The 25,369-nt window shown below is 45.8% G+C and overlaps 1 protein-coding gene and 1 long non-coding RNA gene across 2 annotated transcripts in view; one reads left to right on the forward strand and one right to left on the reverse strand.

Moving 5' to 3' along the window:
* Positions 1-23,060, forward strand: part of ARHGEF4 (Rho guanine nucleotide exchange factor 4) — a 222,502-nt gene extending 199,442 nt beyond the window's left edge. The window contains exons 7-15 of the mRNA XM_074877800.1: positions 3,707-3,886; positions 7,138-7,332; positions 8,368-8,547; positions 9,172-9,404; positions 11,424-11,553; positions 12,483-12,614; positions 13,641-13,884; positions 14,574-14,651; positions 15,897-23,060. Of these exons, the coding sequence (XP_074733901.1) occupies positions 3,707-3,886; positions 7,138-7,332; positions 8,368-8,547; positions 9,172-9,404; positions 11,424-11,553; positions 12,483-12,614; positions 13,641-13,884; positions 14,574-14,651; positions 15,897-16,054 (1,530 nt within the window). The 3' untranslated portion in view covers positions 16,055-23,060. The remainder of the gene's footprint in view (positions 1-3,706; positions 3,887-7,137; positions 7,333-8,367; positions 8,548-9,171; positions 9,405-11,423; positions 11,554-12,482; positions 12,615-13,640; positions 13,885-14,573; positions 14,652-15,896) is intronic.
* LOC141947097 (uncharacterized) lies at positions 7,241-24,955 on the reverse strand. The gene is made up of 3 exons (XR_012630027.1): positions 24,827-24,955; positions 7,912-8,077; positions 7,241-7,314 (listed from the first exon to the last, which is right to left on the reverse strand). It is a non-coding gene; the product is annotated as an uncharacterized LOC141947097 (long non-coding RNA).
* Between the last annotated feature and the right edge of the window lie 414 nt (positions 24,956-25,369).

A 25,369-nucleotide genomic window follows, 5' to 3' on the forward strand; every position in this document is an offset into this window, starting at 1 on the left:
AGAGAAGGAGATCAGGTTAGTCAAGCAGGACCTGCCTTTCATAAACTCATGCTGACTGGCCTGGTCACGTGGTTGTCCTGTATGTGCCATGTGATGGCACTCAAGATGATCTGCACCATAACCTTCCCTGGCACCAAGGTCAGACTGACAGGCCTGTAGTTCCCCAGATCCTCCTTCCTGCCCTTCTCGTAGATGGGTGTCACATCGGCTTACCTCCAGTCAACTGGGACCTCCTCGGTTAGCCAGGACTGCTGATAAATGATGGAAAGTGCCTTGGTGAGCACTTCCACCAGCTCTCTCGGTACCCTCGGGTGGAATCCATCCAGCCCCATAGACTTGTGTGTGTCTTAAGTGCTGTAGCAGGTCACTAACCATTTCCCCTCAGATTATGGGGCTTCATTCTACTCCCCGTCCCTGTCTTCCAGCTCAGGGGGCTGGGTACCCGGAGAGTACTGGTCTTACTATTAAAGACTGAGGCAAGGAAGGCATTAAGCATCTCAGCCTTGTCCTCATCCTTCGTCAACATGTTTCCCCCACATCCAACAAAGGATGGAGATTCTCCTTAGCCCTCCTTTTGTTGCTAGTGTATTTATAGAAACATTCTTTATTGTCTTTTACAGCAGTAGCCAGATTAAATTTTAGCTGGGCTTTGGCCCTTCTGATTTTCTTCCTGCATAAACTCACATCATCTTTGTAGTCCTCCTGAGTTGCCTGCCCCTTCTTCCAAAGGTCATAAACTCTCTTTTTTTTTTTTTTTTTTTCCTGAGTTCCAGCCAAAGCTCTCTGTTCAGCCAGGCTGGTCATCTTCCCTGCCAGTTCACCTTTTGGTACATGGGGATGGCCTGTTCCTGCACCTTTAATATTTCCTTCTTGAAGAATGTCCAGCTTTCCTGGACTCCTTTTCCCTTCAGGACTGCCTCCCAAGGGACTCTGTCAACCAGGTTCCTAAACAGGCCAAAGTCTGCCCTCCGGAAGTCCAAGGTGGCAGTTCTGCTCACACCCCTCCTTACTTCTGCAAGAATTGGAAACTCTTATCATTGCATGATCTCTATGCCCAAGATGGCCTCCAACCATCACATCACCCACAAGTCCTTCTTCTTCACAAACAACAGCTCCAGCAGGCTGCCTTCCCTAGTTGGCTCCCTCACCAGCTGTGTCAGGAAGTTCTCTTCCGCAGACTCCAGGAACCTCCTGGACTGCTTCCTCTGCACTGTATTGTATTTTGAGCGGACACCTGATAATTTGAAGTCCCCCACAAGAACAAGGGCTAGCTATTGTGAGACTTCTCCCAGCTGCTTACAGAATATTTCATCTGCCTCTTCATCCTGGTTGGGTGGTCTATAACAGAGTCCCACCATATCTGCCTTGTTGGCCTTCCCCCTGATTCTCACCCATAAACACTCAACCTTACTGTCACCATCGTCAAGCTCTAGACAGTCAAAACACTCCCTAACATACAGGACTACCCCACTGCCTCTCCTTCCTTGCGTATCCTTTCTGAAGAGTTTATAGCCATCCATTGCAGCACTCCAGTCGTGCGAGCCATCTCACTATGTTCCCGTGATGGCAACTATATCATAGTTTTCCTGCTGCACAGTGGCTTCCAGCTCCTCCTGCTTGTTGCCCTTGCTGCATGCATTGGTGTAGATGCACTTCAGCTGGGCTGTTGATCCCGCTACCTTTTTTGGGGGGAGAGGCCCTAATTCCTACATGACCATTCTCAGACGCTTCCATGGTTTCTAATGCATCAATAACCCTTGCACCTTTGCTGTCGTGTGGCTCTCCATCCCCTAACTCCACTGAGATACACATAGCATCGCTCCACTGTATCACACATAGCTCTAACAGCTGTATGCCTTAAACTTCAAGCCCAAATATCCTTTCCCTCCACAGCTCATCTGGACAAATACCTGCCTTTAGGCTGGGCGTAGCTGCCTCTGCTGAATGGTGCATTCACCACTCGCTCTTGATGTTTGGTTTTCTGAGACTTGCCTTCGGATCAAAGCCTGTCCTTGCTATAGGAGCTTAGACTAGTGAGACGCTGTTTAAGACCCTTGGATCGTTTTCCCGTCATGCCACTGGCCGGCTGTATGACAGCAGCATGTCCCTTACATTCCCGGCTTGCTGGGCCTCACCACAGTGACTGCTTGCCTCTGTGAAGAGCAGAAGCCTGCAGTAAGGAAGCACCCAGCCCTGAGAAAAGGCAGTGTGGGGAGTGCCAACACACTGACTGCGTAGATAAGTGGGAACCTCTCATCCTCTCCTTCCCCATCACCCTGTTATTTTTGTCAGAATGAAAGCACTGCAATGAGCTGTTTCTGGTTCAGTGAAGGGGCATTTGCTATCCAAAGGCAGACTGTATTTGAATTTTCTTTCAAAGTGCCTCGTTAACTCTCTCCTGATTTACTCTATGCACAATTATCCTGACGTTCTTTTACAACATGCATCTTTCTTCTTTGGAGAGAGGCAAAAATAGTAACCCAGAGCAGTGGATAACCATGTGACCAAGCAATCTAAGGTGCCCAGCATGGGTGACACTTGCATTATGTGGTTGTGGTGATACCGCTGCAATGTTGTGAGATGTACCACAGACAGTGGGGTTTGTACCAGTTTTCTCTTTCTCCCTTGTGCCTTATAGACTGCTCTTTCTGTTGTCTTCCCAGAATTCATCATTGTACCATTTTCCTGGAGAAAGATAGAGCTTAACTGCCACTCCAGAATGGCTGAGTATGTCCTCTTTAGCAGGACTCCAGTATACACTCTGCCTTCTTGGGGAAATCCTTGGCGTTTAGTCAGTCTCAGTCATGCTCAGGCGCTAAGAAGTCTGTGTGTGTACTCGGTAGTTGAAATTCAAAGGAGACTCTGACATGACAAGCCTATGGGCATGAGGCAGGCACTCCTGTTGCTGTGGCCAGCAGGACTAGCTTACAAATACACCACTGCAACAGGTCCCAAGTGTGACTTAGCTGCCCCATAGCTAAGGTGTGAATGGTTGAGAATGGCATCAGGCACCTATAGTCACAATCATCACTGTGGTCAAGAGGCCCCTCACAGCCTCTAGCCATGTGGGTTGGTGGGGGGTTTTTTTGTTTGTTTTGGGTTTTTTTAATTGTCGGAGGTCCTTTTTTTCCTAGAGTAGGCCCTCTATGGGACATGTAAATAACCACTGTCCCTCAGTATAATTACTTAAACTCTCCAGGAGACTTATTTTAAGCAGCTTAAGTGTGAAGTTTAACCACACTAAAAACTTAAGGCTCTCTCCATCCTAGACTAGCTCTGAGGCCTCAGCGTGCTTTCTGTTCTGAAGTATGTCTCTAAACATTGGTGCTCAAGGTTTTATTTCAAGACTTTCCAAAGCAGGGCTGCACTGGCAGCACAAGAGCATCCTCCACCAACAATGCACCACTGAGCCTTGTTTGCTGGCTGAGGCAAAATCATCAGTAAGAAACTCCAGAGCATCAAATTTATGTTGTTTGCAGTAGTAAACCTACTGTGTCCAAGTGATTCTGTGTAAACGCTATTGAGAGCAAGGTCAGTCGAAGCAACTGCCAGACTAGCACCAACTCCTTTTCACATTGCTCATGGGGAGTAAACAGTTATCAATACTTATTTGGCTCAGCAGCAGCGGTGCCAAAGCTGCAGCCACGTCGTCAGACTGCGCTGCGTCCTTGGAGGGAGCTGACAGTTTGACTTGCTCTGTCCACAGCTCATCAGTGATGGCAGCGTGGTGTATGCAGAAGCACTCTGGGACCATGTCACGATGGATGACCAAGAGCTGGGATTCAAGGCTGGCGATGTCATTGAAGTAATGGATGCCACCAACAAGGAGTGGTGGTGGGGGAGGATTCTGGACAGCGAAGGCTGGTTTCCAGCTAGCTTTGTACGGGTAAGAGCTTGACGTTTCTTTATGTCTCTCCATTACCACCAAGTGTTTCTTCTTTTTCTCCAGGTTTAGTGTTCTGTAGTGACTCCTCAGCACTTTCACTGCTAGAGGTAGTTGGTTCAACATGTCTTGTTACTATTCCTCTACACCTGGCTGTGGTACATCGGGCCCTCCCAGCTGAGCTGCCGCCAGTGTGGAGAAGTCTCTCTTTACATAAGTAGATCAGAACAAGGGTGGTTCAGTTCCAGACTCTGGAGCTAAGCTGAGCTGCACCAGCTGGGGAGCTGCCCTGCATGGTGGTTTGCAGTCTGTTGTGGTTTAAACCCAGCCGGCAACTAAGCACCCCGCAGCCACCCTCTCATTCCCCCCCAGTGGGATGGGGGAAAGAATCAGTAGGGTAGAAGTGAGAAAACTCGGGGGTTGAGATAAAGACAGTTTAATAGGTAAAGCAAAAGCTGTTCACACGAGCAAAGCAAAACAAGGAATTCATTCTGTGCTTCCCATAGGCAGGCTGGGGCTCAGCCATCTCCAGGACAGCCGGGCTCCATCACACGTAACAGTGACTTGGGAAGACAAGCGCCATCACTCCAAACGTGCCCCCCTTCCTTCTTCCCCAGCTTTCTATGCTGAGCGTGACGCCATACGGTCTGGGATATCCCTGGGGTCAGTTGGGGTCAGCTGTCCCGGCTGTGTCCCCTCCCAGCTCCTTGTGCACCCCCAGCCTCCTCGCTGGTGGTGGGGGTGAGGAGCAGAAAAGCCTTGGCCCTGTGTGAGCACTGCTCAGCAACGGCTAAAACATCCCTGTGTTATCAACACTGTTTCCAGCACAAATCCAAAACACAGCCCCATACCAGCTACTGTGAAGAAAATTAACTCTATCGCAGCTAAAGCTGGCACAGCTCCTGCTTACCCATATTAGCTGGTTTGTGCCCAAGCACACAGCATCCCCTGCAAGAGTGAGCAACAAATAATCTCCTAGAGGAATCCCAGATGCAGCTGGCAGAGGTCTTCACTCTAGTGTCTACTTCAAACGCTACAGATGAGCATGGCACCAAATTTAGCTTCCTGGTGCGGGGTCCAGTGCAATGCCATGTCCCAAAGTGTGTAACCACTCATGCATATGCACCTTCTCTCAGCCCTGGAGTTTTAAAAACATCAGGCTGCTGGGCTACCACAGACCACTGTATTCTAGGCATTTAAAAATGGAGGAGAAAACCACAAAAACTGTCTTGGAGGTTATGTGGGACAACTGATGAGGGGAGATACGAAACACCTGATGCTTTTGGGCCCAGGCTCTCCCTCAGTGCCAGCTACAAAGACATATAGAAATAGCTATATAGGACAGCCCAGACAGTCCCAGCTCTATACTGCAGAGGTTGGATTAATCTCCAGCAGAGCATTCTGAAACATCTGAATTCTCTGTGCAAGTGCGGAGTAAAACAAGAGTCTGGGTAACTGCTGTGCACTCCTTTCCCGCCGTGAGGAGAAAGGCTTTTTTCCTTTCTTTGGGCTGTGACTGTTGGTGTGGATGCCTGATTGCTTTCACCACTTCAGGGCAGGCTCCTCAGTAATTGCAAAGGGAGTTAGGTGCCTAAAGGCAGAGATTCTCAGCCCTTTAGTGCTTTATCTGGGTCACTTCAGCTCACAAGTGACCCAAAACCAGGTGAAGCATGAGGGGAGGTGATACGAGGTGATCTGGTGTCTGTAGCAAAAGTCCTTGGAGAAGAGGGGCAGATAGTGCTATCAAAGTTTTGAAATGCTTTGTTACAGATTGAAGGGGACCATCTCAGCTGGATAACTATTACAAATGGTGGATGTTTTTGCAAGTAAGATTAGTAGGACCAATCTCTCAGCACTGGTGGGGATGGAACTGCTTTTTTGCCATCAAAACACAGACCTTTTCTTCTTTCATGTTACTGTTGAATTGTTGTCCTGGCTGGCAAAAACCTGTGATAATCTTTCCAGAGAAAGCAGACTAGTACTGGCCATTAGGGATGCAGAGTAACAAGTTCTTTTAGCTGAGTAATTACAACACTTATTCAAGCATCTGCGTGAAGATTTTCTGAGTCTCAAGCTTACTGCTGGGAAGGCTGGTATGTCTGGGGACTTGGATAAATCTGCTCAGTTACTGCACACGAGTTTCAGGCCAAGGTCTGAGTTTAAGACTAGGCAATGTTGTTCTGCTCACAGCAAAGGAAAACCCAGATTGCACAACTTGAGGCTTCACCAGCTGTAAACAGTGAGTAAATGTAACCTATGCCTATGCTGACAAGGGATGTGTATGCACTATTTTTTATATGTAGGTGTATCTGTATCAAGTGGTAAGTAAACCTGTCTAGAAGAAACTACATTAAAAGTTTAAAGCAGTTCTGTGTCATTGTACTAAAAATGCCTATAGTTGTGCGTGTTCCTACTTAGTGTTTCTCACTACTTCTTTGTGCTGGGATTGATCATTCGAGTTGTGTACAAAATATTCCCATGGGCACTCTGAGAGCTACAATACTACTGCATAAAGAAAGCTCCTAAGTGAAACGCACCAGTAATTGCCTGCTGTTGGCTAAAGTGCTTTGCTAGCGTTGACGGTCCAGGCTGTAGACCGGTGTCCCCAGAGCTGGAGCTGCTCGCTGCTCGGGCTGTGCTGCCATCTCATGGGCGCTGTGGGGGGACCACGAGTGTCACACACAGCCGGGAATGCAGCGCCAGTCCTTTCCACATCACATGCCCACTGGCGCCTGTACCTGCTTTTCTGTTAACAGTAAATTCTCTTTCAATAATCTCAGGGAAGCACATACTGAGAGGCCACCTGTTACGAGAACAGTATAAGAACAACATTAAAGCTATATAAAAAAGCACCTAATTGCTGGCTTCCCCCCCTCCCTCTCTAAGCGCCCCCTCACAAGCAGATTTCACTTGATAAACCACTTTTGTCCTGATTTTGTATGTATCCTTCCTGGAGGACTCCATACCATTCCTGTGACTTCTGTCCACAAGAGATGCCTGCTTAAAACCACCCATGTCACGCAGGGGGAGCAGCTGTCATGTGGCTTGAAAGTACCCTCCCAAAAGTGACTATCTGGCCTTAGCTTCCCCAAGGGGAATATATGTTCACAGGTAATAGACACGTAGCAGCCCTCTTCACTCCTTACCCTAGCTCAATCTTTGTCTGCCATTCAGTCAACTGTCCCCAACTTCTTTTCCTTGGAAGAGTCATGTTTAGCAATACAGATGGTGAACATTTTGTGTGTCTGGCACAGCTGCGAGTAAACCAGGATGAACCCATGGAAGACTATCCCCTGAAGGTAGAGGGTGGCAAAGAGGACGAGTCCAGCAGTGGCACCCGCCGCTTTGGGATGGGGCAGACCACCAAAGACCAAATGAGGACCAACGTCATCAATGAGATCATAAGCACAGAGAGAGACTACATCAAGCATCTGAAGGACATTTGTGAGGTAATGGAAAAAAGGGGAAAAATGAATGTAAGAACTTGTTTGAAGGATAATAGAGCATGTCCCATTCTTGCCCAGAGAACAACCCTAAGCAGGTAACTTTTCTGAACATGAGACTCTATTTATTTCCATCAGAGCCTGCTCTGCTAAATGGTGTTGCATGCTCAGAAAACAGAAGACAATTCATTACAGCAATAGCCCAAATGCCTCTGTATTTTGAGCACCCACTTGGGCTCTGATTAAATGGAATTAATTGAATTTCCCAAGCCAGAGAAAAGTAAATGTCTAGCACTGCTGTCCTCTTTAATGTATGTTCTGAGGTAATATAATCAGCAACTCCAGCCTTCAGGCAAGTCATGCTCAGATCAAAACAACTGGGGGATGTTCAGCCAATTAGGTCTTTCACTTGCAAATATGCTGACTATTGTGACACCTCTTCTAAAAGAGACACTCTGTCAGACACGCTGGGGTAAATTAAGGTAATTGGTAAGAGTTTTGCAGGAACATAGTTCTTCACTGAAATGACACAAAAATGCAGCACCTTCCAGGAGAGCCAGCTGGGGCAAAGCAGCACACCCTTACCAAACAAACCTTTCCTCCTGCAGTGTCCCCCCATGTCCTTTGTGCACTCCTCCTCCCTTGAGTCAGCCAGGCATTTCCCAACACAAGCAGCCAAACCAGATCTGCAGCTGGATTTAATTAGCCTAAATCTCAGTGGATCCATGCTGGGGTCAGAACACTCCATAGCCTGCAGACAGATCAAGGTGTTTTTAACAGGAGAGAGAGCAGCTTTGGGACTCCTTCAAGTGTGGATTACAGTATGGTTTAAGGCAGTCATGTAACAGTGGCTTGGTTTCTATTTGTACCAGGTTTTGGGTGATAGTAGAGAAAATAATAGCTAAACCATGGATGCAGCTATGCAGGAAGGGGGAACAGGAACCTGGTGTACAACTGACTACAGTCCATAGTGTTTTCTGCTGATACCCAAAGGCCACACAGCAAATGCCCAGGAAGCTTTCCCATTTGGTTTCCTCCTAGGGTTACATTAAGCAGTGCCGCAAAAGAGCTGACATGTTTACAGAAGAACAGCTGAAGACAATCTTTGGGAATATTGAGGACATCTACAGGTGCCAGAAGAAATTTGTTAAAGCACTAGAGAAGAAATTCAACAAAGACCACCCACATTTGAGTGAGGTTGGCTCATGCTTCTTGGAATATGTAAGTAAATTTGACTTCACGGAAAAGGGGTAGCTGAGCATGGATTAAGCCAGAGGATCTAGAAATTGATCTGACAGAACTGAAGCTCTGTTTAAAAAAACCCACCCAAACAAACTAAATGCCACCACCCCACCCCCACCCCATTCAACCACTACCCACCTCCCAATAAAACATCCTCTAGCTCTTGTGGCTGTGGAAAGAACATTTTCAAAGTGCCTCAGCCTCTGATCACTATACTCCCTGCCAGGCCATGCTACTTTAGGCAAAAATAGGAAGATTCCTAAATCTCAAGCCGGACCTGAGTTTACAGCTATGGTATCTTCAGGTCAGTGCAGGATCAGCAATGGCTGATCCAGTCATTAAAAACATTCCGCTGAGCACAGGCCAGAATACGTGGAAACGTCCCGGGCTCTCAGATAAGCTGCATGTGCTGTAATTTGTCATACACCCTGCCCATCTCCAACTTTAGGTCTCCAGGCTTCAAAGCCTGGGGAAGATACCACTTACCAACCCACCCCATGTGATACAGGAGTAGGACCTACACAGAGAACTCACAGTCAGCAGTTTGAGCCAGGCCATCACCCTAAAGAACACGGACAGTAAATCCCTTCATTTTCCTTTCAGCAAACAGAGTTTCAGATATACTCTGAATACTGCAACAACCACCCCAATGCCTGCATGGAGCTGTCCCGCCTCACCAAAGTTAACAAGTACGTCTACTTCTTCGAAGCCTGCCGCCTGCTGCAGAAGATGATCGACATCTCTCTGGACGGGTTTCTGCTGACTCCTGTACAGAAAATCTGCAAATATCCACTGCAACTGGCTGAACTGCTCAAATACACCAACCCCCAGCACAGGTAGGACAGCATGGTGGGGAGGGAAGGAGCGAGACTGGTCTCATGGAAATGGACTAATGCAGAATGGCGTATTGAAGGCAGCTTGCCAAGAGCAGCCACTACCACAGTTCTGTGTTACCTCGTAGAGACCAGGAAAAACCAGTATTTTTCTATCAAGTTGTCTCGTCCCACGTGGTGGGTTATGAGGGGGGTGAATCTTTTGAATTCCCCGAGAGCCTGTGTGCTGGTGGAAGATGGCAGAGCCGCAGGGTGGCCGAGTCACAATGACTCAGAGGAACAATTGTTCTGGTGACTTTATTAACTGGCCACTTTAGTGAATGAATGGAGACAATTTGGCAACAATCAACTGATAACCGTCCAAAAATGAATAAAGGCACTTTGGCAAGGAGACTGTTTTCCTAATAACCCATCAGCAACCAACCGATCCCAAATTAATTCATACAAAACTTATATATGTGAATATATGTATAAGCGAGAGAGAGCAGAAAGAGGAAAGAGAAAAGAGGGGATGGGGGCATAGGAAAGGGGAATCACCACCCTTGGATCCTGTGTTGCCAGAGCAGCCAGCTTGGTCAACAAAGACACATGGGGGGTGTTGCCTTTATATAGTCTCTGTCACGCATGCACAACAGGTTGTTCCAGAAGGTTCTCATTTTCTCTTTTGTACCTGTGCAGTTCTGTCTCTGGGCAACAACAGGAGGGAGGGAGAAAGAAACGGCCCACCATCCCACGTCCGCAGAGCTTGCTCTGCTTCTCCCCCACAGGGCATCCCACCTGAGTTGTTTGAGACACCCTCTTTATGAACACTTTCTTGTTTACAGTTTGTGACACAAGTACATCATTTTCCACTACAGTAGCACTGGGCTTTCCTGTCTGGAGTTGCAAGGTCCACCTTACAATGATACTTTTCTGTTGCATTTGGCCCACATACATGTGATACTGGCACATACATACCTTGGAGTTAAATGTTTCCGGTGGTGGTGTTGAAAACTTTGCCTCCAAAAGCACTGGTTGAATATGCCCAAAAGCGTCCATGTAACTACACCACCGCATGTCAGGGCTGAGTGGCGATCATGAACTTTGCCTGGTGCTTCCCCAGGGGGAAGTCGTGGCCTGCAGCACTCAAGCCATGCACACTCGGTGCTCTTCAGCACTAGCTCAAAAGCCTCCAAATCTATCACTGCCTTTCAGGGTGAAGGCACTGCCCTCAGTTCAAATAACTGTGTCACTCAAGCATCTGAAATAATTAGCTACAGAAATAAAACATGAAAAATCTGTATTAAAGCCAAATGTTGATATTGGTCCATTGTGGCTTGACTTAATTTTACCCTCCTAATTACAACACTGGTGCTTCTCAGAATGGTTTTAAGCATGTCTTATTAAATCTATAAGCATGTTGTTCTGAAGCTGACCTCTTAGCAGAAAGTTCCTTAATGCAGTACACAGATGTTTTGAAAATTGCGTTAAGAGACAAGTTGTGCACAACGGCTCCCTCCCAGCTACTCTAAGCTCAGCAAAAGTAGCTGGTGGCAGCAGATGGTGTGAGGGGGAGGGCAGATCAGCTTCTGCCCTACCCTTCCAGATTAACCATTGGCTCCCATTTGAAATGAAGCCAGTTACTGCTGAACTGCTTCACCTATGCATGACAGAATCAGTCCCTGTATAAAAACAGTGGCATCATGAATATATTGTATTATGTTGTGGGAAAAAAACTAAGCTTGGAAACCCATGGAGATTCTTCTAGCAACTTGTATTTACACCTTTGTGGCTGAATTTGATTGCTTACTCCCTTCCCTTCCACAGACTGGGCCTGGATTTGTTACAAGACTATAATCTGTGCCTCAAAACCAGCATGCATCTGAAAAGCTGCCCACAGAAACATGTACCTCCAGTATAAAACAGCTGGGATAGAACTGTTTTCTGCTCTCCAGCCCTAGGCCATGCTAGGCAGCCCTTTGGAGTGTAGGTACAATGAGCACGTGTCATTTTGTCATGACTAACACCTCTGCCCTACCCTAGGGATTTTAAAGATGTTGAAGCTGCCTTAAATGCCATGAAGAACGTTGCTCGGCTCATCAATGAGCGAAAGCGGCGGCTGGAGAACATTGACAAAATTGCTCAGTGGCAGAGTTCAATAGAAGACTGGGAGGTGAGAGACTTACTTTCCTCATGAATTGAATGTTCTGTGTTGCCCTTCTTCTCCCTCTCCAACAGCTTCTGCCTACAACAAGATCTTCATAAGGATTACTATCTAGTCCTACCTCAGTTCTGATGTCCCTCTTTGTAGTTTGTTTTGGTTTTTTTTTGGTTTTGTTTTTCCTTTATTTAAACAGATGTGATTTTTTTAGTACAACTGAAAAGGTCTAGCACATAACCCAGCCAGACCAGCTGCCTTTGCATGTTCCCTGGGACTTTTGCTTCCACATTTTCCTTGCAGAATAAAATTACCATGGAGGTTAGGGAAATCCTATTATTTTCCTCTTGCCCCCCATTTTATCTTGAGTGATTTCAAACTCAAGATGAGCAGAATTGCCCCTTAATGCTTAGTAAGCCACATTATTCTTGCAAAAAGGCAAGCTCTGATATAGTGACAAAGGAAGCCAAGGCTCCCTGTAGACCCATTAAAAAAAATTGCTAAATAAAAGAAACAAAACTACTGATTTTCTAAGTCCTAGACTTAATAAAACCAGACTGTCTCCCTCCCCAAGGATGTCAGGCTAAATACTCAGCTCTCTGCTTATGTACCTCCTTTAATGTCAGGGATAGATGAGCTGCCCTGAGCAGATTCCCTGCAAAAAGGAGATTTTTTTTTCATTTAACACACTATTGTTCTTATCAAATTCAGTTCCCAGTCCCTGGGTGCCAAGGGCCCAGTGCCTCCCTGATGTGACAAGGACTGTCCTCCAGCACAGAGGCTCTCTCTCATTCCCAGAAGAGAGTTTCGTCAGCAGGAATTCAGGCCCCACAGCAACACAGGCCCCTCAGCCAAGCTGAGGTTCTCCGATGAGACTACAGGCTTATTTCTTCTCCCCTGTTTTCAGATGGCCAAGACCAACCTGTTCTTTGTGCTGTTCTCAGGGTGAAGATGTCCTAGTCAGAAGCTCAGAACTCATCTATTCTGGAGAATTAGCCAAGATCTCCCACCCTCAAGCCAAGAGCCAACAGAGGATGTTCTTCCTCTTTGATCACCAGCTTGTCTGCTGCAAGAAGGTAACCTCACCAGCCAGGCACAAATGCATAAAGGATTTGAGTGAACTCCCTCTCTACCTTTGTTTCCTTAATACTTACTGGAATAATTTGTGCTTCTGGCACTGAGATTTTTATGTGCATTCGTTGCAGTCTTTTCTCTGCTGTCCTGGTGTGTTCTGTGCACCTGACCACAGCAGTAAGCTACAGGAACTAACTACGGGCCTAATTCTTACAGCAAGAGAGGAAAGCATTGCACTGCTGCTAGGGTTAGTGTAGGGGTTTATTTTATACAACTCAAGTATGAACATTGTCACCCATCTTCTCTTTTTCAACTGCTCCTCCATGTGAGATTTATATCATATTCAGAAGGGAACTGCAGCTTCAGTGAAAAGCTGTGGGTCTTGACAGTCAATAAGACCATATTAACATCATATGTAAGTCATAAGTACAGCCCATGCTATTTTTCATAACTTAAGTAATAAAGGAAATCTCCCTTCGTAGAGCAAATGAAAGGTATCTTCCATTGGAATTTCAGAACTGAACATGCCAAGGTTTTTTTGCATAATCGATGACATAGAGCTAGCTCCAGGTAATTTAGGCATGAGATCCTCACTGTTTTATCACTGCTCTCAAATTTACTTTGCATTGTCAACACAAAAAACAAAAGCTAATTAGGATTTGTTTTTTCCTTTCTAACTGGGACTGTAGGATTCAAATACTACTTTTCTGATAGGGGCTTATTGAAGATTTGGGATCATGTGTAATAACACAAGCTTGCTTCTCCCTCAGAGCTCTTCAGGGCAGCTGATAGCCCACAGCAGTAGTTGCCAGCCTAGCATGACCATACCCCTAGAACAACCGTGTCAACACGAGCTTAGCACACTGCAATTCCATAGGTTCAAATCCAGTATCAGCTTTCTCTTACAGGACTGTGATGACTGCTAAGAAGATTAAATACTCCATCATATCAAAGAAAACAAATGTTTAAGGAAGGGGCAGGACAGGAAACAATAACATCTGTATGAGTTTGTGTGATCTCTCTTACAGGACCTTCTGCGCCGGGACATCTTGTATTATAAGAGCCGGATCAACATGGATGATATGGAAATACTGGATGTAGAAGATGGAAAGGACAAGGACTTCAATATCAGTGTGAAAAATGCATTTAAGTTGCACTGCCGAGACACTGAGGAAGTCCACATATTCTGTGCAAAAAAGCCTGAGCAGAAACAGCGCTGGCTGAAGGCATTTGAGAATGAAAGGAGACAGGTTCAGCTCGACCAGGAGACAGGTATGGAAAGAGCAATGCTGTGAGACAGGTTTTTTGGCCTCTTTTTTCCTTTTCTTTTTTCAACCACTAGCCAATGCATAGGAGTGAAAGGGCAGGGAAGCCAGTCCATGCTCCAGTCCAGTTCTGGGCTGCTGAACTGCACGTTCTGAATGAATGTGTGCAACTGGGAAAAAAAAGGGAAACCACTGTGAGCAGACACTGCAGAATGTCCTCAGGGAGGGTGATGTGTCTTTAATGAGTTCAGGCAGGGCTGACAAAATAGTCAATACGTTACATACAGCTTCCATTATTTTCCAGTACAGCGTGAGTGCCCAACTTGGCAGTATCTATACAAAACACATTCAGTCAAGGGTTCTCACTGTGAGAGAGGGTTTTCATTGTTTTGTCCAAATCCTGCTTAATTCAGACTTGTGTGATCTAATGAGATTTGAACCACAACTGGTCTGGACAGGCAGGGGGGAAGGGCAGGCAGTAAACCTTGCATGAGAGGTAGGGAGGGTGGTGTGGTGCAGCGCAGCACAGGCTGGGGGGAGCAAAAGGGCCCCTTCCATGTTTGGGAGTAGTTTTAGCTTGTGACCTCTCCCCTCAGGCACTTTCCTACCCCCATACTTCCCTTATTGTCTATGCCAGTGTCTTCCCATGAGCTCCAGAATGCTGACCTGCTGCTGACAAACTATTTTATCTTCAAGGTTTTTCAATCACAGAGGTGCAGAAAAAGCAGGCGATGCTGAATGCCAGCAAGCAGCACCATACTGGGAAGCCTAAGGGTGAGTCACACCTGAACATACAAATGCTGCTAGAACTGGGGGCGGGTGGTGGGTCTATATTTACTATATGGGAATAGTTTCAGTGAAGTGGCATTAACAAACTCTTGAGAGGGCCAGATGGTGAGCTGTGATGTGACAATCTGCAATGTGGTTCCTGGTAGATTCAGACAGCTGGAGTCAGGAAACTGTTCCTAACTCCAGGAGAGCTGCTTTGCATGTGATTGCTGTGCCAGAAACCAGTTACACACAAGCCAGCAGCTTCTGTTTGAAGGCTAGTTCACAGCCTCGCCCTAAAAGCCAGGCCCTCCAAGCAGTATGGCATTCCCTTTATGAAAAGACAAGATTAAGTTTTGTAGTAATCCCCATGATGCAGAGTCACAAAGGTCACTGCAGCAGGGACTATTCCTGCCTGGGCAATTGTGCCTGTGGGAGATGCTTTGAGACCTGCGATTTTGGCAGAATGACTTGGGGAGGTACCATGCTCATGGACAGAGCTGATTGTTAAACCTTTAAGAGATGAGGAAGATTTAGCAGCAGCCAGGGGAGTGTGAACTCAAGCAACAGAAAGAAAAGGTCCCTGTCCCCATAGCACTGTTAGCTGAAGATTCCTGCTCCATCATTTCGTGCTGCCACCACCCCTCTTTATATCCAGAGGAAAGAAATGTCACTTGCTTTCCTCTGGACGCACAGAGAGGCAACCACTTCCTCTTGGTGGTACCAGCCAGCAGTTAAATCCTAGCCAAGTCTCCAGTAAGAAAGCTTGGCTAAATTCCAAAATAAGTCAGAAGTAAGATTTGGCTGCAAACAGAGGGAAGTTTGGAAGGAGGCCAGACCTGTCAAACAGAGCAAAGCCATGGGGGCAAAGCAGGAGAGGAGACCCCCCCAAGCCAGCGCTGGCCGCAGGCTAGGGACCAACCATTACGACTCAGAAATCCAGCGCAGGAAGTTGTACCAGGCAACAGAGGCACATGCACAGCAGCTGCTTCTCCCAAAACAACCAAAGGCCCCAGTTCCGTTTGTCACTAACGATGTGCTACAGCTACTTAGCCCTGCTGTCACACTGGCAGAACACCTGTCAGTTCTGCTTCAGGTTTCTGGGACTTCCACAGCATCAACCCTAATCCTAAAAAGCAGTGCTGAAACAAAGGGTAATACTAAGACAAACCCAGTTCACTCCCCTTTAACAGGGACTGGGCAAGGCAGCTGTGCTCAGCTAACATGCTTGCCCTCTCCTTCTCATCGCAGCTGTCACCAGGCCATACTATGACTTTCTGATGCGTCAGAAGCATCCCACCCTGCCTACTACGCTCCCTCAGCAGCAAGTCTTCATGCTGGCAGAGCCCAAGCGCAAGCCCTCGAACTTCTGGCAGAACATCAGCAGGCTGACGCCCTTCCGGAAATAAGGGCAGCCCCGTGTTTGTGCCTCAACCCCTTCTGAGAAAAAGCACTTTATCCATCAGTCCTGGGAGGTGGAGCCCAGGTTCTTCCAATCCTTTGTTTACAGAGGATGGCACATGTGCTCCTGCCTTCCCTATTTATTTTGCAGACCAACTGACCGCCCTGGCTCTGAGGTGACACGGGGTGTGTGCTTGCACATACATGTGCATTTGTGCCAGTCCCATCGAGCCAGCCTTGCACAGTGCCCAAGAGGCAAACTTCCAGGAAGAGATCACAGGAGGGAGCCTGACATGTTTCACCCGAAAAGACTCTGCTCATCAGCTGTACTTTGCCTCGCTCCTTCCTGCTGCGAACACTCCTGCTGCCTGGCAGCTGTCAGAGAGGGGAGGGCAGCCCACTGACATGCTCAGAGTCACTGACAGGATACATTTTCCATGGAGGGATAAACCCTTCTGCTCTCTGTCCACCCCCACTCCCCACGTTTCTCAGAGACATGATCCTCCTACACACGTCTAAGTAATTCGGTTAGCCTTTGCAGGCACTCAGACAAGACAACAGTGAGTATTGCACTGTGACCTTTTCCTTTCCTTTAGGTTCAACACCACTGATGAACTATAGAGTACGTTAAACTGTGCCAATCAACCTGCAGCATGAGTAAAGTTCAAGAATCTCTATAGTGGGTTTGAGTTACATAAGTTAGAGAAAAATGTGCCTAATTAATACTGTACTCAATTCCTTAGATTCTCGTCTCCATCATTCTGCCATATTTCCTGGCCAATGAAAATGCTCATTGTTTGTAATGTGTTTATTTATGGTAAAAAACAGAACTGTGTATTTTGTAAGTCTGTAATTGTTCTTGTCAGATGTTGTTAACTTGATGCCTGTTTTGTCTGTTTTATTTTTTTTATTAAGAAAGGTCAATATTTACAAACCTAGCTCCCAGAAGTCAGAGTCTACAGTTCAACCCAAAAGACTAAAACCGTGACTGTTATGCAAACTCCCACAGATCCTCAATGCAAGGGGTATCACTACAGGTTTTTGACACCTTTAAAAAAATGGAAAGCCACTTTAAAAAGGCATTAAGAGCCTCACTTTAAGTACCCAAGTTTCAAACTGTGGCCAAAAAGAATCAATTTAAACCTTGGTTAGTAAAAGGAAAGATTTGCCTTACCATAGCGTGAGTTAGAAGCCATACTGACTGAATTCCCTAGCTTAGGAAACATCCTGTGACATTGGAAGACACGCACCTGCTCATTCCAAGGCTACACTAGTGTGAGTGAGCACTGTCTGCAGAGCTCAGAAATCCAGTGTTTGTTGATGCTGTAGCTGACCAAAGTCTGGTCATCCAGGGATATCTGAATTCAGTAGCATGTACAAAGTCATTCTTGCACTATAACTTCCCCCCCAGACCAGGGGCAACATTTAATTTCATAAAGAAACTTGTAAAAGTGACTCTCAGCCTGTGTTTGTCTCCGACATGTCTATCTGTGTGAACTTGTTTCTCTTCAAAGTCACTGTAGAGATTCTGCTCTTGCAGCTTAAAAAGCGACCACTGGTCAGCAGAAGCCATGCTGGAAGGTTACCCTCAGCAAAGCCATCCTTCGGATGGAAGACTGGGGAAGCAGAGACCATACAGGAGATGTGCTAGTCACTTAGAACATCATCAAGGTTTAGCAAGTCACCAGCGCTCAGATTCCCACTAGTTACTTAAATGGAAAACGTGTCTAGGAAACAACAAAAAAGCTACAAGGGATGCTCAAGCCCACTTTGAGCAATATGGGATTAAAGAGGAACAGCAAGCACCACGAAGTAAGAAACACACTTGAAAGAGAACCCAGGTTTTCCTCCTGTGTGACATCACTATCCAACATGGTCCTACAGAAGAGTGGTGACCAAAAACCAACAAAAACCTCCCCCTCAGGCAGCAGCACAAGAGATGTCTGCCCATGGCAGGTTTAGCACTTCCCCCCTCCCCCATGTCACCCCAAGCCACAGAGGAAAGTGGGGCTTACCAAGCTGGCAGCAGAGCCTTGAGATACTGCCTGAACCAGCACAGCTACAGGTCTGGGCTCTCATTTGTCAGAAATGCCTCTCACATGGTGAGCAGCAGTTGGGAAAACCAAGCTGGGGGACACTGCAGGAAGGGCCTTCAAACACCGCACAAACAGGTGTGGGTCACTAAAACTGGGAGGGGGAAAACAAGCAACCAACACAAAAAAACCCCAACCAGCCCACATTTGCACATTACATCTGTATTACCAGCCTTGCAATGCCTGTCCTTTCTACCCACACCCCCTCCATGAGCCCTGGCTAAGCGCCCCTCAGAGCAGCAGCCTGAGCTTTAGCAGTCAATGTGATCTTCTGACAGCCCAAACTAAGATACAGAACATTTGTTCTCTGCACTTGAGAGGACAGCATGTCAATAACTTGGGGGGCTGGGGGGGACACCAAAAAAATAAAATCAGTGTCTATAAGAAGCCACTAAGATCAGCCTCCACTACTTCTTGCCAAGTACCAGACTTACCAGCGACACCTCCCAGGCCCATGCCAGGTTACGCAGTGCTCTGCATCCCACAAGCATTACATGGTCTGGACATTGCTGCCTGCCACAGCACAGCATCTGCCCTGACCCCCTGGCAGGGGAGCTCAGAAGCTCCACTGAGCTAACCCAGACATGGCAAATGGTGTTCCTCAGTGCCGGGGCTTTACCTGCCACCCCATTCCCACAGCTACACCAATACCAGCATCGTGCCCTTTTGCAACAACCACCTGTCACCCCTCCAACAAGCTTAAGCCTTTGTGCCCCCTGCCCCCCTTCAGGGGAACAAGGCCATGCTTGCTGCTGGATTCAGGCATAAGTTTAAGCCCAAGAAGTGCTGTTGTGCTCCCGCAGAGCAGAGCAACGCTCCGGTGGGACACCACAGCACCCCTCGGGCTGCGCTGCCACAGCCAGAGCAGGCACAGGCAGCTGCAGCCAGCACCCCTCAGTAACACAAGGCAATTGTCACTTTTGTGTTTACCCTTGGTGTCTGCACCCTCCTATCCTTCCTTATCCATGGTGTGTTTGTTTTGATTGGCCAGGAAGAAAAGCTGTTGGCACAGAAATGATCAATTTTCTGTGCTTATTAGTAAGTGGGGGAGGAATGCTGGTTTGGCCCAGTGAAGCAGGGCTGGAAGGGACCCTGGGACAAGTCCCCCCCACAACACACGCACACCCTCAAAGCAAGACCCAACCGTGACGCTGCATCAGGTCACGCACGGTCTTATCCGGTTGTGATCCAAGTGTACTCAAGGATAGAGCTGCCCTCTTTGAGTCCCTGTTCAATACCTCACTGTCCCCATTATGAAAAAAAAAAAGTTCTCAACATTTATTCAAAGTTTCTCTTGCTGCAACTTCTGATCTGTTTTTAATTTGTATGTTGCTTTATACACTCAGCTTTACACCTAAAGTCACTCCAGTACAAATCTGGACCTAGTCTACTGAATGAAGTGGGGTGACAGTGGCACAGTACCCTAAAGTGCAGCAGCTCGGAAGGGCAATAAACAATGCCCCTGCCCTTCCCTTGCTAAAACAGACATAAGAATTGGCTACTATTAATTATCTGTGTAGCAATACTCTGAACAGTAAATATGCATCAAGCTGCTTAAATGATCAGATTATTTAGCACCTCTTCCAGAACTTACTTCATATCTGACCAGTGCACACAAACAATTTATAGGAAGATTTCTAATAGTTACTCATCTTAAGTAAGTGCCAAAACAGACTTCTCCGGCCAAACAATATACCAGTTGATGAGAAGTTATTTATTTCTGGTAGAGAAATATATTCTCTACTTGACTGCCTACCGGCACTCTTCCTGGAAAGTGTCTTCAGTTGGGATTCTAGTCTTGCAAGAAACATTTGGAGCTAGGATCTGGTCCCCTACGCAAGACTGAAATCAGGTGTAAGAGCTGATCACACAGAGAGACAGAAACTCTGTAACACAGTAGGTGGAGCTACAAGCAGTGACATTGAGAAACAGGTAAAGATCAGACTCACTTTGCTCAACATACCTACCCACACACCGGCATGTCAATAGACCACTTCCTAAATCTGAAGAGGATTTTTCATCGAGAAATGCCATCATTTATTTTCTACCCAGCACTACTTCCTGATTCTCTAACCACAAAACCTATTACTTCCTGAACAAACTGTGTATCAGATCATGTGTAACTTCCATTAGTTTTAAATGATTAGACACTCAAAAGTCATCTCATCTCCTAAGTTACTGATTAAATGGTAAAATGTACATGTGTTAGACACTGGTAACAGACTAACCAACACTGAATTTCCCTCCTCTTCACCCTGGCATCTGGATTTTGAATGAAGTTACTCACATTGTACTGTCAGTTAAAAGTATTAGGGAGAACATGTGTGTAAGACAGAAAGCATTTGTGTACACGTTACATAGACTCACAACGTCATCATCTAAACTCATCATAAAGGGGTTTTCTGGCATATGAACAGCTCAAGTACAGCTTCTGTCAAGCTGTCTGAGCTTAATGGACAACACAATCCTACCAGATTCACAGGAAGAATCCATTTGAAACACGAGTAAGCAGAGATGTGAGACTTCAGTACCCACTCCTCTGGAGATGAACCTTCTAGATGGCCAGAAATGCGGATTTTCATGCAAAACAAACTGAAGCTCCTGACATGGGTCTGAACAGCACCAATCATTCCAGACTTCAGGGTAGAAACTACCTAACTACTCAGAAAAATAATTCTGGCATTGAGTTACATAAAGAGGACCGTAAGACTTGTTCCAGGGTGGTTTGGGGTTTTTTTTTTTAAGGGTTTCAGCTCTGTCTGTTCCCCTCCTTCTGTAGCTATCTGTTTAGGAGACTTCCTCTGAAAAACAGCCATGTTTCTTAATGAGTAAAATCTCCCCAGATTTCACTTGGACAAGTAAGACACAGACTTTTATAAAGCACGTGAACCAATCTGAAGAATGATTTGCTGAAGCTACCAGTAAAATGACAAGAACCAGTGGCTGCTAGATAATCTAGTTTCTGCTCTGAGAAAGGAAAAAAAAAAAGAAAAATATCTCTAATTTGAACTGCTAGTTTGGAATAACTGAGTCAGAAAAGGTGGGTGTATACACTAGACAAATGCCTATGCTTCAAGTTTTGATAGCATCAGAAGCAGTAAAAACTGTCATTGTACTAAATCAAAAAAACCAAATAGATCAATCCCCACAGAGCTAAAAGTTCCCAAGAAGCAGCCCTTCGGATCTTTTGTGTTTTGTCTGTTACCTGAAGGACAGAGGGGTGTAGGGTGGGGAGGAGCCCCGTTTCTGTCTGGCTTAGCCCATCGCCTCGCTGCTGTACACTGCGGGTAACCCCAGCTGTCCAGGACACTGCTCTGCAAAACCAGCACGTCAGCCTGTCACCCAGAAGCCCCCGACACGCCGACCGCCTGCATCTGGGGGTCTAAACAGCTCCTGAAAGCATCTGAAAGCCAGGGCTCCCTGTCAGAGATTGGGACACCTGAAAATTGAGGCATCCACGAGTAACAGACATTCCAAGAGCAGCTCAGCTTCAGACTGAAAATGCTACATTTCTTGGGATGCCAGAATGACAGAAACTAGCTTTTCTTAAGAAAAAGCCCTTTCATCTTTTGCAATATATGTCAAAATATCAGACTGTGTTCCTCCAGATTTACTGCAGTGGAAGCTTATCTTCATGTAACAGCAGAATTAAATATATCAATCTTGCCACTGATTTTTAAATCAGTCTTTTGAACAAATATTGTACCACTCGCTACACAGACTGCTTAAGAACTTTGTCAGCGTCTGTGAGATGGTACAGCTTCCAGCAAGTGCTAATTTCTAATTTTACTGTTATTACTTCAACTGTTCTCAGTTCTCATGTCAAATTTCCCCATGTACCTGCTAATGAGGGTTATGGCATTGCAATACCTGTTTGGACAGGTAATGTGGTAATACAATAATTCCTACAGCTTTAAGAATGGAGCTGTTCACACTTCATTCAACTGCTGAAGCCTCAGCCTGTACCTGCTGCTACTCAAGTTTTCTACTGAAGTTAGCAGGACTTGCCACTGCTACGGACAAGTAGCAGCACCACATCGGTATGATCATAACATCTCAACTACGATGTCCTGTACCAGCCTACCAGTAGAAAGTCCCTGTCTCCAGAGCTTCCTGCCTACGCAAAGCAGCAGGATCAGGTCTTCAGGTAAGTAATGGGTTAAAAAAATACAAACTTTGGTAATGGATAGAAATTAACTGAAGAAATTTGAAGTGTTTTCAGCTGATTTTAACCCACTCAAGGTGCAGTGTTGTTCATTTAGTTTGACAGTGCAGGGGAAGGAATCAATCTGCAAAGCAGCAGAAACAAATCAACACAACTCATTTCAGAGCTAAGCTAGTGCAAGAAGGCAGTCCAAGACATGGCATGGCAGAAGCCCCTGCATTTTTCTGCTGAGTGCTACACAAATGAGGGTGGGGTATCAGAGGATGGCCTACCACATGCTAAGAACAGCAGCAACCTGGATTTCACTTGCCTTTATATCCACAGCCACATAGCTTCAGGCTCACCAGAGGCCAAAGGGTGCTCCTCCTTCCCAGCCACGCAGCCATCGCAGCTTGCCCTGCCTTGGGATTAACACCTCACACCACACTTGATTTCTCACGTCTCCCACATTTTCTTAACAACAAGCTACATTACTAAAATCCCATGGCTTTGGCAGTGCTGGTGGTTTTAGGAAAAATACAGGCTGCTTGTTCTTTTTGCACAACACTCCTGTCATTTTCCTCCCTGCAACTACGCCACTCTTCTCTGCACGTAGTGAGCTTTTCTTTTGCACAACTTTGCTACCAAAGCAGCTCCCTGTTTTACAGCCTGTGCAAATGAAATACCTGTGATACCTAACCCAGACTTGTGTACCTTTGTGTGTGACTGTTTACATATACATTTGTGAGATGGGAAATAAACAAGCTATCAACTTTACTTTTGTCTAATTCTGTAATCCTCCCATACAACATTAACTACTGAGTATATAAAACAAGCCTTTACATCTGCCATAATCAAATGGAGCTATGTAACACTATTCTGCTTAAGAGTTCCTTCTATCTTTCCACACCTGCTTCTTCCCCCTTTTCTCAGAAGTAGCAGCCTGCCTGCACATCTATTACCTAGGCTTGATAATTTTTTTTCCTTTAACCTCCAGCAACCTAAAACAATACACCTGAGACCTAAATCACACCATCAAGAAAACCTCCTTACCTCCAGTTTCAGCCATGTTAGCATTCCTGCACTGAAAGGGCATACAGCATTCAATCTCAACTGTGAAGTCCACGTGATCACAATTCTTACAACGAGGCTGGTAAAAGCAAAACTGTGGAAAGGTGTGTTCCCCTCCCTCTTTCTGAAGCATTAATTTGTCCGCATATTGTGCCTCTCTTGCCCAGAAAAGAACATGCTATTGTAAACTACAAAATAGATTAATATAGTCCAAGAATGAAGGTCCAGTTGCACTAATTTAAACTGACAGTTGGGCTACTTGCCACAAAGTTTTCTATGTCAAGTTTGTGTTTGAAGTATCTTTTAGTCCCCCAAAGTCTACAGCTATAGGTTACTTGTACCCATGAGGCTCAAGAGTCTTCCCTGCAGGTCTGCCCTCCTCCCTGTAACAGACAATACAACTTCCCGTAGCTGCCAAAGACCTCTTAACTGCTGTACAACCTTTTAAAAAAAAATTTTTAAAGTAGTCACATGGACCCCATTCTATTCTGGATTATTAAAACAGGATAGCTAATAGCCTGATGGATTTTGAAATAAAAATCCAGGAGAGCACTTAGCCTCCCACACACAATCAAACATTTTATCCACATAATGCAGCAACACCTTCTACCGCAGCACTATGACATTTCCTACAATGGAAAATTACCATCTAAATAATAATCAATATATCACTCCCGATTCCTGGGGAGCTCATCAACAAAACTATTTGTGTTACCTGACTTTGTCAGTGAGCCACAGAGTTTAGAATCTAAAGCAAGATGTTAGAAAAAGCAAACTTTCTTTTTGTCCATGATTACAGGAAAGCTTGAAACTCAAAACTTCTTGCCCTATTTCTGAGAATCGCTAACCGAGCAGTTACTTTTCTGGAAGGGGCTCTGGCTGTTACCAAGTGTTCAAAGCTGCCTCTAAAATGAGGGGAGTTCTTAATACATCTAACCTTCACAGCAAATAACTAACAGCCACTCATCAGCAAGTAAGTGGGAGAGTAATATGCAAAATGAATCTGGGAAGAGGGAAAAAAAATCAAACCATTACTGATCCACCATTTTAGTATTTCCATAGATTTAAAACAAACAAGAAAGAAGTCCCATATAAAGACTTAAAAGTTCTGTACCATGTTGTTATGAGTGTCAGACACAGTACAGTAATTCTTGACAACAACAGACCACCACAACAACAGCTACACCAGAATCCCTCTAAGCCAAGAACAAACAGCATCATTCTGAAGAACAGCATTTCCCCTTTATATCCTCCCAGATTCCAGCAACCCACTGGTTGGGGATTATGAATTTTCATCAGCTCCAGTGATGTGCAAAACAACCCCAAACCTATCTCCCTGTAAAATACGAGGGACCCCAGGATAACTGACCAGCAATAGCTTGAGATAAAACGCACTGAAAAATCTGTCCATGGGATTCCTAGTGCCTGGCTACTATTTCAGAAGCTCAACTACTTGACTGAACAAAACACACCTGAGGCAATGATCTCAAAAACAAAACGCTATTTCTGCGGATCGATGCAGTTACTGACGTTACACATTCTTCTTCCACATGCGTTGCTTTTCACAGGAACATTATGAGGTAAGTTATTGTTATTTTTGGAGACCTACAATAAATGAAAATAGCCGGTTAGTTGAAGCAGTATAGTCCTGTCCCCTCCCAACATACATACTCCCATTTTAACATTAGTGTCATTTACAGCCACCCACACTCTAAAGAAATGGGATAATTACCCACACCTCACACCTACTCAACTCTTTTCCTTCTGGGGAACATTCAAAACACCAATTTATAACAGCTTTCTGCTCCAGGCTTGTCACCTCTGAAACAGCACTGATTTGGTATCAAGCAAACGCTAAAGCATTGTGAAATTTTACATCTGTCCCATTTTCTTTAAGCTATAAAATAAATTAATAAAAATCTCAAACTCTGGGAAATGCCTCAAAAGGGCGTGAGGCAGGGTTGCCCCATCTCTGCCACGCTCTCAGGCAGGGCAGCTTAGGGCAGCTTGTTCCC

The sequence above is a fragment of the Strix uralensis genome, chromosome 9 (genome assembly GCF_047716275.1).
Source record: "Strix uralensis isolate ZFMK-TIS-50842 chromosome 9, bStrUra1, whole genome shotgun sequence".
Taxonomy (NCBI): domain Eukaryota; kingdom Metazoa; phylum Chordata; class Aves; order Strigiformes; family Strigidae; genus Strix; species Strix uralensis.